This window comes from Siniperca chuatsi, linkage group LG17 (genome assembly GCF_020085105.1).
Source record: "Siniperca chuatsi isolate FFG_IHB_CAS linkage group LG17, ASM2008510v1, whole genome shotgun sequence".
In the NCBI taxonomy this organism is placed as follows: Eukaryota; Metazoa; Chordata; class Actinopteri; order Centrarchiformes; family Sinipercidae; genus Siniperca; species Siniperca chuatsi.
The window spans coordinates 16,625,202-16,639,776 of NC_058058.1; the positions used below are offsets into that span (position 1 = coordinate 16,625,202).

The window sequence follows — 14,575 nt, forward strand, 5'->3', positions numbered from 1 at the left end:
AGTGAATCCAGTTGGTGCAATGATCCTAACATCACAAATTATAAGATAGGCTTAGTTACAGGGGCTCTTCAGGCTCATCGTCTCCAGTCTTGTGACAAAATGTTAATGTTGGATGAAGTATTGATGTTTGGATCCATTAATTGTGATGAATCTACTGCCATCTGCAGCTGAGTTAGTGTACTGCACCTGTACCTGAGTCTGCTGTCTCTCCCACTCAGTTTTCTCTTACAGTTTCTAAGCAACCATTTCCAGACAGTCTTTTACTCTCTTTATAGGCCCATTATACAGTCTGTGTTTGTACCAAATGTGTGTCCATCAGAATGCTCTTTTGTGTGACAAATGTGTGTGTTTTGTGTCTGTCTCTTAGGCAACGAGGTAATCGGGGTTGACAGTGTGGAGGTGAGGGCCAGCGTTCACTACCTGCACATTATCGACAACCAGCAGACGCTTTTCGAACTGTCACACAAACTGGAGCCACGCGCTTAAACACACACACACACACTCACGTACCCTCCTAGACACACTCACACACACACTGGACACAGCGCAGTGGAGATGCTTGCACCGAGTACGTGAGACATGGAGGACGCTTTGTACAGCAAAATGTCACGCACTCACACATACACTGCAACAAAATCACACTACCAGCAGTGGTGCCAAGTGGACATTAAGGTGCCATGTGTTCTGACAAAAACCCATGAAGACACAGAGCTGCACTCTACCAGTTCTCTAAAGGCTTTATAACACTGAACATGTGCTTATAAAGGATTTATAAAGTCTGTACACGCTCTGTGAACTGTCTGCAGGAAGTCATTCTGCACAGCCAAACTTAGACAGAGAGTAGAAGAGGCTGAAATTAGTTTGTACAGTATCTATTGGACTGAATATGTTGTTTTTGTTCTCGTGATGAGCTTTTGGTTATTTATCAGCCTGTTCAGCAGGTGGAATGTTCCTTTATTTCTGTCAAAGTTTTGTCGCCTGCCCCCAGGAGGTCAATAAGCCTCTTCATCATTTCAGTTTTCAAACACAAAACTGACTGTAGAGGAGTAAGATTTGTTTATAACCTGATGGCCACAATCTGCCGCATAGATGGTCTCATATGATTTCATCTGCCTCGTGATGCATGTATATCCAGGATACATGCCATAGTTATTTAGGTGTATGATGTAGATCTTTCTTTGATTATTTTGTGGTGGCATATTATGTAAAACAGCCAGTGCTGACATATCTACACACTTAACACGCTTTTTTTTTAACCTTTTCTCACTGAGGCTGGATGTCGTTGGTTAAACGACAAAGCCTCAGTGAGTGACAAAAGGTGCAACATTAACAGTGTATTGTATCTGGCATCTGAAGGAAGCACGTTTGAAACGCTAAAACTCTCCTGAATGTGCCAGAGTTCCAAAAACTGTTGATGAATAGTGAATGTTTTTTGGTCCTCCTTGTTTTTTCCATTTTAAAGTCCTAGTTGACTTTTAGCCAAACACTCCTCATGCGCTCTTCTCTATGATGTTTTTGTGTGAATAGATAATGATGAATTTACATTGTACTGTAAATAACATGGACCTATACATTTTTCAGTGCCAAATGTCACATTGAGTGCTGCAGCATAGACGTACTGTAGAGCTCTTGGTTTGTTTAGGAATCAGTGTTTTTTTTATCACAGAATTTGATTTCCTTGAGTGAGCCCTGGACGTCTGGTCTTTGATCATGTAAAGCAGATCTGACTCCTCGCAGAGATGCTTTCTGACATTATGATGACTGATTTCGCGGTGCGTGATGATATCCCACTCACCCCAGGTTGCTAAGGAAACACAGTCCCATCATAGAGCTATTTTCCTTTCTTTTTTAATCCTTATTGTATTATGTTAACAGATAAGTCATAGCACTGCAACACATACCTTTTATTAAGAAATGTTTTTATTCAACAAAATCATGTTCATGGGGAGATTTTGACATTGGTGATTAATTCTTACTGACTGAAAAGATCACTTCATTCGGAAGTGGTCATGGCCATGTGAAAATCATCTATTTGTTATTCAAATCAGTGAGGGACCAGCCTGTCTTGTTGATAAGATTCACTCAGTAGTTAGTCTGTAGTCACCAGGAAAGAAATGCAGCATGGGAGGACGGGAATCATTTAGAAATTATTTATGAGTGACAATGATAAGACCATGAGCAGTTTTCACATCTGGCAGACCTTATTAGTGTTTGTGTTATTTTGTCCTTGCCCTGTATCTGTTCATGCATAGTCAGTCACTTCAGTGGTATATTTCTGCTGAGTAAGAGGAAGCATCCAAAGGCGAGATTCCTAAATGTTATGTAGCGATGAATGTCATGCATTGCTTGGATAGTAATAAAACATGGGGGGTAAAGTGCAATACAGTAGAAATGTCGTTACCACAAGTAACACAACATTTCAACACTAAGCCTTTCAGAGCGCAGAGCTGCTTTTTCTTGCAGATCATAATGAATCAAATGGACAAGGGAGGACTGGGATTTCCCAAACTGTTAGTGCCAAAAACATGTTTGGTTCATTACAAGAAAAAGATCAAAGATGATCTCAAGGTGAAGACTCGCTTTTAAACATAATTCTTGTGTTATGAGCAGCTTAGTCATTGTCTTTTAAATATTCCTGTAGATGCTCTGACACTGAATGTGGAGCCAGTTTTGTGGACACTGTTATAGTCACCCAAATTGATTAATTCAAATTGAAAGCTTACTTGAGCCATATAAGTATTTAATATTATGTGGAAGTAAAATCTAAACAAATGATAAAGATGTCTGTTTATTGTCCTGGAAGTGTTGCTTGAGATAAAACATGTGAATCTTGAGATGGTTCCTTTCCAGGAATTCTTTATATCCACAAATATTACATGAACCATTTAAGATTTTAAGAATAACATTCGTAAATAAACACAAAAATAGATTCTTCGACTGCTGGAGCTGATAAATTAGAGCAATGATCTGTTCATATTCAATATCACAGAAAGGCCTTGTGGTAGTCATTTTTACTATTAACCTGTACATGACGCACAAATACACAAACACACCTCTGCTCATTGTGTTCAAAGAGCAGACTAATTGTGCTATACTAGTTATTTATTGTAATATATTGTTTATTTATGTATTTTTGAGGTGACAAAAGTCCATGCACGGAGGTTCAACAATGTGGAAGTGCATTCTTGAGAAGAAAAGATGTCTGTGGTTTGAAGCTGCTGCAATGCTGGAATGTAAAAGTACTTGTTATGTTTTTCGGCCACTTGAGGGCAACAGCAGAGCAAGTCAGTGTGATGATGCTCTTCTCTTTCCTCTGGTGTCAAATGCTGTAATGGACAGGAAACCAACAGGAAGGTGTATTTAGTGGTTCATCGGCTGTCGTCATGACTGTAAAGTTACGTTTTTTTAAAGCAGTGTTGTTTAAAATCTGTTTGCATGTTAAAACAAAAAACACAAGTTCACAATGCAAGAGAGGACATGTTGAAGGCTTTGTACTATTGTAATATTGTTGATGTGTAAATATATGCCCATGTTTGGTATGTTGTTATTATTTATCAGTTATAAATGAAAAAAAGTCCACCACAAAGCAATACGTCTCCCCTCGTGTCCCCTCAACCCTCTGACAGCTGAAGCCACACGTCTTTTCTAAAGCTGTGTTTTACTATGTCAACATTTGACTGAAATTAATAAATTATAGGTTTTATGTGACATCTCCAGGTGAGCTTGTGATCTTTTTTGGCTTATGTTTAGATACTGTGTAGTTGTGTCCAACTGAAACTTGTGTTTGCCAAGTGCATTTGACCAATGATATCACACCAACAGTGCAGACACCCTCTCTGAAGCATATAAAAGAAAGTGGCCTTTCAACGGTCTCTGCAGGATTCTCGATAACATACAACAGTGCAGATCACGTACTTCAAAGACTTAGACAGAGACTCTGACACCAACATGCTCTTGTTCCTCTTCTTGTTCGGTCTGGCTCTGGGTGCAGAGTCTCCTTCAGGTGACCATCAAGTGCGGCTACAGCGTGGCAACTGTCCCATGTTCTGGTACAGCTTCAACGGCCGCTGCTACAAGTACGTCGCTACACATATGACCTGGGCTGATGCAGAGCTCCACTGTGTGTCAGAGAGAGCCAACCTGGTGTCTATCCACAGTCTGGAGGAACAGAATTTCGTCAAATTCCTGATCAAGAACTTTGACCCTGCCCAGGGATTTACCTGGATTGGACTTAGTGATATCCACAAAGAAGGCAGATGGATGTGGTCTGATGGGTCTGCAGTGAACTTTGTGTTTTGGAACGTCAGAGAGCCAAACAACAGTGGAGGAAATGAACACTGTGGACACACAAACCTTGACATTGATTTGAAGTGGAATGACCTTCGATGTTCTCAGACAGTCGCTTTTGTTTGTGCATCACGCACAGCTTTTCCTTAGCAACCGAGAAGGTTTTGTCTGATTCAACTATGTGACTTTCCACCTGCTCTGCAGTAATGCATTAAGCCTGCACCATAAAGATACACATGTGCAAGTGTATGTACAGAAGTAATTTCATTAACCTTAATTTTCTTGAATGTTAGACACTAACAAAGGTAATTTCAAAAGTGGGTCAAAGGGAATACTTCCAAAACTTTTGAATGATCCCAAATTTGTCTTTTTTCCTCATTGACCCATCGAAAAATATATTGATTTAGAAGAAAAGTGATTCAACTCTTTATAATTACAGTATATGGGTTGAAAGGATACTTTCTTGTGTATAACTCTACTCATCAATAAAAGGAATTGTTTGATGATGATAATGTTATGTCTTTTACACAAGTTCAAAATATATTTGATTGTTTGATTGTATCTTCAAGACCACCACTTTACACTGTCATGGCTACATGGTTCTTCTTGGACCTATTGAGATATTTAGAATTAATTTCAAACTGAACAAAAGTTTTATTTAATATTTTTAGAATAGCTAACAGAGTTGTAATGGACATTGTATGGAAAGACATGTGAAGCAACGGGAAGAGAACTTCATAATATTTATGACAAAGATGTTAGGGAAGAATGCATTTGGGCCTCATATTCTCTTTCTTTGCAATAAATTCAAAGAGATACAATATTGGATAGACAGCACAGAACTAAATTATTTAAGTGGATCCATGAGAAACCTACTACTGTTAACCTACTACGGTATCAAGAATTTGAGGGAGGGGGGTTCCAATAAAAAGCTCAGTGCCAAAACAAAAGGAACTGACAACATCTTTATGGCGGCCTCTGATAAATCACTTGCCCAGTGATCTAAGTGACTTGTCCAAAGGGAGGAGAGCACATTGGATTGAAAGGTTCCTGGCATTTCTATGGAATACATATCAGAAGTAGATTTACCTGTGTCATACAGTCATTGAGGGATAGTGTATAAACTTTCTTTCTTTCTTTCTTTCCCCTCTCTGTTGTAGCTCAAGCCCATTTAGTTTGATACTGTGATAATGTTGATAAGCATTGTTATAATGCAATAAAAATATAATTACATAGAAAAACAAACTCTGGAGCTCTCTGAACAACTCATCAACAACTGTCTATGACTAGTGAACATTTATTGCTTGACTTTGATTTCCTTGTTTTCATTTTACAGTCCTGGTTAACTTTTATCCAAGCACTCTTCATTCACGTTTCACATTGGACTATGATGTTTTCGTTCCAAAGATAATAATAATTTTACATTGTACTGTAAATAATATGGACCGATACATTTTTCAGTCCAAATGTCACATTGAGTCCTGCAGCATGTACAGTAGCGCTCTCGGTTTGTTTAGGAATCAGTGTCTCTTTCTATCACAGAATTTGATTTCCTGGAATGACGCCTGGTTCTTGATCATGACAAAGCAGATTTGACTCAATGCAGAGATGCTTTATGACATTGTAATGACTGATTTCAGGGTGTGTGATGGTGTCCCACTCACCCCGGGTTGCATTCAACATACAAACAGTCATCAAGTGCAAGGTGTCATCATCTCACTTGATGCTGAGAAAACTTTTGATCAAATAGAGTGGCCTTACTTATTTAGTGTCTTTAGATGTCTTACTAACCTCATGAATCCATACCAGCCTTAATGTCAATCATACAGGACTTTGGTTACTTGTCGGGATGTAAATTCATTTTGATAAATCACTGGGTATGATGACTGAACATGACCAGAATATACTGAACTTGCTTGACTTCCCGTTTCTTGGTCTATCTCTGGATTCTTGTACTTAGGGATACCTGTACCTCCAAATATCAGAGACCTATTAAAGCTAAGTTTGAACACAATACTTAAAGGTGTCAAGAACGATCCTATTAGATGCACGTATTTGCCCATTTCATGGATGGGTAGAATACATGTAATAAAAACAAATGTATTACCCTGACTACTCTATCCAGTGCAGATGTTACCAATATATATCCCAAAGGAGACGGCAAGAAAGATTGAAAAAGATTTCTCAAAGTTCATGTGACAAAGGAAACAACCCAGATTAAGTATATAAACCTAACAGCTCTATAGCATTACCAGATGTTATATACTATAAGTGGCTTGTCATAGTAGACTTATCTTTACATGGGATCACTGCAATCTAAATGGAAGCAAGGATCCTCTTGAGTGGAGGGGGTGCACTCCTTTTGGTTTAGTGGGGGAGCTCACAAGCAAAAACAAATCCTGTTCTAAATAAGACAACTTAATACTTCATATCTCTATCATGGTTTGCCTGGATATGATGAACGTCATGGGTATAAAGGATACTTTATTCTTTTATAATGGTATTGATGAATAACAGCGGCTGATTGATGATTATAAGGATGTCTTTTACACAAGGTCAAAATACTTTTGGATTGCCACCAAAAGATTTTTTTCATGTCTTCAAGCTCACCACTTTATCAACACAAATGTTAAGTTAACACAGGAGATAGCTCTTGTTGGACCAGTCGGGAGATATATATATAATCAGTTTCACATTGAAAAAAAGGTTTATTTCATATTTTTAGAATAGCTAATAGAGCTGTAAAGGACATGATATTGATCAACATGTGAAGCACCAGGGAAGAGAAACTTCATAATGTTTATGATTCCGATGTTTGGGAGGAATGTATTTGTAATAAATTCAGAGACATACAATATAGAATATTGGATAGAAATACAGGACAAAACTGATCCCAGTAGATCCTTGTTGTGTATTAAGTGTAAGTTGACAGCTGGATCAAACATGCATTGCTTATGGAGTTCCGGTCATGCATAGCCAATGAGATAAGTAGGCTACAATTATAAAGCAAAATAGAAATACCTGCTGAAAGCGACAGAAGGAGACAGGAGAGAAATGAGAAAGCACAAAACTACGGGAGAGACAAGATGTCGAGTTAGTAACATGCATTAATAAAATGCATACAGATGGGGAAGGAGAGGAGGAGAGAGGAGCTCAGTGCATCATGGGAAGTCTCCCGGCAGTCTATGCCTATAACAGCATAACTAAGGGATGGTTCAGGACTCACCTGAGCCAGCCCTAACTATAAGCGTTATCAAAGAGGAAAGTCTTAAGCCTACACTTAAATGTGGAGATGGTGTCTGCCTCCCAAACCAAAACTGTGACCTGATTCCACAGGAGAGGAGCTTGATAACTGAAGGCTCTGGTTCCCAATCTACTTTTGGAGACTCTAGGAGCCACAAGTAACCTTGGATTCTGGGAGTGCAGGGTTCTAGTCAGGTAATAAGGTACTATGAGCTCGTTAAGATGATGCCTGACCGTTAAAAGCTTTGTAGGTGAGGAGAAGGATTTTAAATTCTATTCTGGATTTTACATGGAGCCAGTGCAGAGAGGCTAATATTGGAGAAACATGATCTCTTTTCCTAGTTCTTGTCAGTACATGTGCCGCAGCATTCTGGATCAAGTGGAGAATCTTAAGGGACTTATTCGGGCAGCCTGATAATAAGGAATTGCAATAATCCAGCCTAGAAGTAACAAATGCATGGACTAGTTTTTCGGCATCATTTTGAGACAGGATGTGCCTGATTTTTGCAATGTTGCGTAGGTGAAAGAAGGCGTAAATGGACTGTACTTATATAGCGCCTTTTTCCGACTACTCAAAGTGCTTTAGATAATGTGTCTCGGAGGTGTTTGGGGCCAAGTACAATAACTTCAGTTCTGTCAGAGTTTAACATCAGAAAATTGCAGGTCATCCAGGTCTTTTTGTCCTTAAAACCTGCTTGGCCTGACTGAAAATAAACTATTGTTATTTAGAAAGTCACACAACTGATTGGCGACTGAGGGCTATAGGAATACATGGCTCAGTAGAGCTGTGATTCTATTTAACTGGATCTATGAAAAACTACTACTGTTACACAGGGTATCATGGGTAAATTAGGAGTTTTCCAATAAAAAGCTCAGTGCCAAAGTAAACGAAACTGACAACATCTTTATGGATCTATGGCGGCCTTTGATAAATCACTTCCCCCGTTATCTAAGTGACTTGGTCCAAAGGGAGAAGGGCAGATTGGAGTGAAAGGTTCCTGGCATTTCTCTGGATTAGATATCAGAGGTTGACATGCCTGTGTTATACAGTCATTTAGGGATAGTGTATAAACATCCCAGAGTTCAACAACTGTTGATAAGTAATGAACATCTGTTGCTTGTCTTTTATTTCCTTGTTTTCATTTTACAGTCCTGATTAACGTTTATGCACGTTTCACATTAGACAATGATGTGTATATTCCAATAGATAATAATAATTTTACATTGTTCTGTAAATAATGCAGACCTATACATTTTTCAGTGCCAAATGTCACATTGAGTCCTGCAGCATAGATGTACTGTAGAGCTTTGGTGAAGACCCACTTTTAAACAGAACTACTGTCTTATGATCAGCTTAGTCCTTGACCCTGCATCAAAACACTCACCTTTAGACAGACTCTTATCCCTTGTTGTCACCAACACTTCCCTGAATGAAAATGTAGACATTGTTAAGGCAACCCAGGCTGATTCTCCGGCTCATTCTGAAACTTTCTTAAGCCGTTTAAGTTGTAAGTTTCATATTATGTAGATGTAAATTCTAAAAACTAAAGAAGTCTGTTTATTGTACAGGGCGTGTTGCTTGAGGCATATTTATTGGAATATATTGTTTATTTATGTATTGTTGAGATGACAAAAGTTCATGCACCATGTTCGGAGGTTCAACGATGTGGAAGTGCATTCTTGAGAAGAAAAGATGTCTGTGGTTTGAAGCTGCTGCAATGCTGGAATGTAACGTGTGGAAAGTCAGTGTGATGATACTCGTCTCTTTTCTCTGGTGTCAAATGCTGTAATGGACAGGAAACCAACAGGAAGGTGTATTTAGTGTTTCATCTGCAGGTGTTATTTAAAACCTGTTTGCATGTTAAAACAAAAAACACAAGTCCACAATGCAAGAGAGGACACGTTGAAGACTTTGTTCTATTGTAATATTGTTGATGTGTAAATATATGCCCATGTTTGGTGTGTTGTTATTATTTATCAGTTATAAATGAAAAAAACAGTTCACCACAAAGCAATACGTCTCCCCTCGTGTCCCCTCAACCCTCTGACAGCTGAAGCCACGCGTCTTTTCTAAAGCTACGTTTTACTATGTCAACATTTGACTGAAATGAATAAATTAAAGGTTTTATGTGACATCTCCAGGTGAGCTTGTTATCTTTTTTGGCTTATGTTCAGATACTGTGTAGTTGTGTCCAACTGAAAGTGTTTGCCAAGTGCATTTGACCAATGATATCACACCAACAGTGCAGACACCCTCTCTGAAGCATATAAAAGAAAGTGGCCTTTCAACGGTCTCTGTAGGATTCTCGATAACATCCAACAGTGCAGATCACGTACTTCAAAGACTTAGACAGAGACTCTGACACCAACATGCTCTTGTTCCTCTTCTTGTTCGGTCTGGCTCTGGGTGCAGAGTCTCCTTCAGGTGACCATCAAGTGCGGCTACAGCGTGGCAACTGTCCCATGTTCTGGTACAGCTTCAACGGCCGCTGCTACAAGTACGTCGCCACACATATGACCTGGGCTGATGCAGAGCTCAACTGTGTGTCAGAGAGAGCCAACCTGGTGTCTATCCACAGTCTGAAGGAAGAGAATTTCGTCAAATCCCTGATCAAGAACTTTGACCATGCTGAGGGAGGCACCTGGATCGGACTTAGTGATATCCAAAAGGAAGGAGGATGGATGTGGTCTGATGGGTCTGCAGTCAATTTTGTGTTTTGGAGTGCAGGACAGCCAGACAACACTCAAAGAAATGAACACTGTGGTCAAAACAACAATGATAAAGATAAGAAATGGAATGATGGTCCATGTTCTTCAACTCTTCCCTCTGTTTGTGTCTCTCGCATAACCTGTCCTTAGCAACTGGGATACTAACATATGTCTAATTCAACTTGGTCACTGTCACCTGTTGACATCCATTAGGCCTCCACAATAAAGATACAAATGTATACTTTTATTTGTGTGTACAGAAGTCATTTCACTAACCTTCATTTTCACGAATGTTGCACATTCACACCTTTTTGATAATCTCAAAATGAATATTAATAAAATATAATAATAATAATCTTCCGTCATTGGAGTGGAGTGGAGATGGTGTCTGCCTCCCAAACAAAAACTGTGACCTGATTCCACAGGAGAGGAGCTTGATAACTGAAGTCTCTGGCTCCCAGTCTACTTTTGAAAACTCTAGGAGCCACAAGTAACCTTGGATTCTGGGAGTGCAGGGTTCTAGTCAGGTAATAAGGTACTATGAGCTCTTTAAGATTCAATGGTGCCTGACCGCTTTGCAGGTGAGGAGAAGTATTTTAAATTCTATTCTGGATTTTACATGGAGCCAGTGCAGAGAAGCTAATATTGGAGAAATATGATCCCTTTTCCTAGTTCTTGTCAGTACATGTGCCGCAGCATTCTGGATCAAGTGGAGACTCTTAAGGGACTTATTCGGGCAACCTGATAATAAGGAATTGCAATAATCCAGCCTAGAAGTAACAAATGCATGGACTAGTTTTTCGGCATCATTTTGAGACAGGATGTGCCTGATTTCTGAAATGTTGCGTAGGTGAAAGAAGGCGTAAATGGACTGTACTTATATAGCGCCTTTTTCCGACTACTCAAAGTGCTTTAGATAATGTGTCTCGGAGGTGTTTGGGGCCAAGTACAATAACTTCAGTTCTGTCAGAGTTTAACATCAGAAAATTGCAGGTCATCCAGGTCTTTTTGTCCTTAAAACCTGCTTGGCCTGACTGAAAATAAACTATTGTTATTTAGAAAGTCACACAACTGATTGGCGACTGAGGGCTATAGGAATACATGGCTCAATAGAGCTGTGATTCTATTTAACTGGATCTATGAAAACCTACTACTGTTACACAGGGGTATCATGGGTAAATTAGGAGTTTTCCAATAAAAAGCTCAGTGCCAAAGTAAACGAAACTGACAACATCTTTATGGATCTATGGCGGCCTTTGATAAATCACTTCCCCCGTTATCTAAGTGACTTGGTCCAAAGGGAGAAGGGCAGATTGGAGTGAAAGGTTCCTGGCATTTCTCTGGATTAGATATCAGAGGTTGACATGCCTGTGTTATACAGTCATTTAGGGATAGTGTATAAACATCCCAGAGTTCAACAACTGTTGATAAGTAATGAACATCTGTTGCTTGTCTTTTATTTCCTTGTTTTCATTTTACAGTCCTGATTAACGTTTATGCACGTTTCACATTAGACAATGATGTGTATATTCCAATAGATAATAATAATTTTACATTGTTCTGTAAATAATGCAGACCTATACATTTTTCAGTGCCAAATGTCACATTGAGTCCTGCAGCATAGATGTACTGTAGAGCTTTGGTGAAGACCCACTTTTAAACAAAACTACTGTCTTATGATCAGCTTAGTCCTTGACCCTGCATCAAAACACTCACCTTTAAAGACAGACTCTCATCCCTTGTTGTCACCAACACTTCCCTGAATGAAAATGTAGACACTTTTAAAGCAACCCAGGCTGATTCCCCAGCTCATTCTGAAACTTTCTTAAGCCGTTTAAGTTGTAAGTTTCATATTATGTAGATGTAAATTCTAAAAACTAAAGAAGTCTGTTTATTGTACAGGGTGTGTTGCTTGAGGCTACACATGTTATTCTTGAGATTCTTGCTTTTCAGGAGTTATTTTTACTCACAAATATTAAATAAACCATTGATGATTATAAGAATAACATTCATCAATTTTGAAAGTGGATTTCTCCTTTGAAGGGAGACTATATAACTATTTCTCAACAGCAGCCACTGTGCTACTTTAACAGTAGCACAGTGGAGTCATAAAGTCAGCAATCTGACTGTCTGTTATACAGCTATATTTACATAAAGTTTGCTAACATTAGCTAACATTAGCCACCATGAGCTACTGGTCATACCAGACCAAGTGGGCTAAGGTTATAGCAACAAAACTACAATGTGTTTTATTGCTTGTGCATTCAGCTTTTCATTTGTAAGAGGAATACAGTGATATTCCTTTTCTTCAAAGTTACACAGTCTTGCTTTAAAGATGCTTTTTGTGATACCAAGTCAGTGTTTCTTCGACTGCTGGAGCTGATAAATCAGAACAATGATCTGTTCATATTCAGTGTCATAGAAAGGCCTTGTGGTAGTCATCGTTACTATTATTGTGTTGAAAGAGCAGAATAATTGTGCTATACTAGTTATTTATAGTAATATATTATTTATTTATGTACTGTTGAGATGACAAAAGTTCATGCACCATGTTTGGAGGTTCAACGATGTGGAAGTGCATTCTTGAGAAGAAAAGATGTCTGTGGTTTGAAGCTGCTGCAATGCTGGAATGTACAAGTACTTGTTGTTATGTTTTTCGGCCACTTGAGGGCAACAGCAGAGCAAGTCAGTGTGATGATATTCGTCTCTTTCCTCTGGTGTCAAATGCTCTAATGGACAGGAAATCAACAGGAAGGTGTATTTAGTGTTTCATCTGCAGGTGTTATTTAAAACCTGTTGCATGTTAAAACAAAAAGCGCAAGAGAGGACACGTTGAAGACTTTGTACTATTGTAATATTGTTGATGTGTAAATATATGCCCATGTTTGGTGTGTTGAAAAACAGTCCACCACAAAGCAATACGTCTCCCCTCGTGTCCCCTCAACCATCTGACAGCTGAAGCCACGCGTCTTTTCTAAAGCTACGTTTTACTATGTCAACATTTGACTGAAATGAATAAATTATAGGTTTTATGTGACATCTCCAGGTGAGCTTGTTATCTTTTTTTGGCTTATGTTCAGATACTGTGTAGTTGTGTCCAACTGAAAGTGTTTGCCAAGTGCATTTGACCAATGATATCACACCAACAGTGCAGACACCCTCTCTGAAGCATATAAAAGAAAGTGGCCTTTCAACGGTCTCTGTAGGATTCTCGATAACATACAACAGTGCAGATCACGTACTTCAAAGACTTAGACAGAGACTCTGACACCAACATGCTCTTGTTCCTCTTCTTGTTCGGTCTGGCTCTGGGTGCAGAGTCTCCTTCAGGTGACCATCAAGTGCAGCTACAGCGTGACAACTGTCCCATGTTCTGGTACAGCTTCAACGGCCGCTGCTATAAGTACGTCGCCACACGAATGACCTGGGCTGATGCAGAGCTCCACTGTGTGTCAGACGGAGCCAACCTGGTGTCTATCCACAGTCTGAAGGAAGAGAATTTCGTCAAATCCCTAATCAAGAACTTTGACCACGCTCAGGGAGACACTTGGATCGGACTTAGTGATATCCAAAAGGAAGGAGGATGGATGTGGTCTGATGGGTCTGCAGTGAACTTTGTGTATTGGAACGTAAGAGAGCCAAACAACAGTGGAGGAAATGAACACTGTGGACACACAAACTTTGGCACTGATTTGAAATGGAATGACCTTCCATGTTCTCAGACTTTCGCTTTCGTTTGTGCATCTCGCACAGCTTGTCCATAGCAACCGAGAAGGTTTTGTCTGATTCAACTCTGTGACTTTCCACCAGTTGCTCTGCAGTAATGCATTAAGCCTGCATCATAAAGATACACATGTGCAAGTGTATGTACAGAAGTCATTTCATTAACCTTAATTTTCTTGAATGTTGGACACTAACAAAGATTATTTCAAAAGTGGATGAAAGGGAATACTTCCAAAATGTTTGAATGATCTCAAATTTGTCTTTTTTCCTCATTGACCCATCGAAAAATATATTGATTTAGAAGAAAAGTGATTCAACTCTTAATAATTACAGTATATGGGTTGAAAGGATACTTTCACATGTATAACTCTACTCATGAATAAAAGGAATTGTTTGATGATGATAATGTTGTTATGTCTTTTACACAAGTTCAAAATATATTTGATTGTTTTTTCAGATCTTCAAGCCCACCACTTTACACTGTCATGGCTACATGGTTCTTCTTGGACCTATTGAGATATTTAGAATTAATTTCAAACTGAACAAAAGTTTTATTTAATATTTTTAGAATAGCTAACAGAGTTGTAATGGATATAAGATGGAAAGACATGTG

General features: G+C 39.0%; 4 protein-coding genes across 5 annotated transcripts in view; all 4 read left to right on the forward strand.

Annotated features, from left to right (window-relative positions):
• Positions 1 to 3,708, forward strand: part of rapgef5a (Rap guanine nucleotide exchange factor (GEF) 5a) — a 48,159-nt gene extending 44,451 nt beyond the window's left edge. For both annotated transcript variants that reach the window (XM_044170976.1, XM_044170975.1), the window contains exon 26: positions 368 to 3,708. In XM_044170976.1, coding sequence (XP_044026911.1) covers positions 368 to 486 — 119 coding nt within the window. In that variant the 3' untranslated portion in view covers positions 487 to 3,708. The remainder of the gene's footprint in view (positions 1 to 367) is intronic.
• LOC122863998 (lactose-binding lectin l-2-like) lies at positions 2,860 to 4,796 on the forward strand. Its single transcript, XM_044170978.1, has one exon. The coding sequence runs from the start codon at positions 3,949 to 3,951 to the stop codon at positions 4,435 to 4,437; it is 489 nt and encodes a 162-aa protein (XP_044026913.1). The 5' UTR covers positions 2,860 to 3,948; the 3' UTR covers positions 4,438 to 4,796.
• Positions 4,797 to 9,810: 5,014 nt separating this feature from the next.
• LOC122863999 (lactose-binding lectin l-2-like) lies at positions 9,811 to 10,486 on the forward strand. Its single transcript, XM_044170979.1, has one exon. It carries the CDS (start codon positions 9,901 to 9,903, stop codon positions 10,387 to 10,389), a length of 489 nt encoding a protein of 162 aa, XP_044026914.1. The 5' UTR covers positions 9,811 to 9,900; the 3' UTR covers positions 10,390 to 10,486.
• A 2,944-nt stretch (positions 10,487 to 13,430) lies between these two features.
• On the forward strand, positions 13,431 to 14,365 carry LOC122863996 (lactose-binding lectin l-2-like). Its single transcript, XM_044170977.1, has one exon. The coding sequence runs from the start codon at positions 13,515 to 13,517 to the stop codon at positions 14,001 to 14,003; it is 489 nt and encodes a 162-aa protein (XP_044026912.1). The 5' UTR covers positions 13,431 to 13,514; the 3' UTR covers positions 14,004 to 14,365.
• Positions 14,366 to 14,575: the final 210 nt, after the last annotated feature.

Excerpts from the sequence above, each read along its gene's own strand:
- LOC122863998 (XM_044170978.1), top strand. The coding sequence starts at position 3,949 with ATGCTCTTGTTCCTCTTCTTGTTCGGTCTGGCTCTGGGTGCAGAGTCT.
- LOC122863999 (XM_044170979.1), top strand. The coding sequence starts at position 9,901 with ATGCTCTTGTTCCTCTTCTTGTTCGGTCTGGCTCTGGGTGCAGAGTCT.
- LOC122863996 (XM_044170977.1), top strand. The coding sequence starts at position 13,515 with ATGCTCTTGTTCCTCTTCTTGTTCGGTCTGGCTCTGGGTGCAGAGTCT.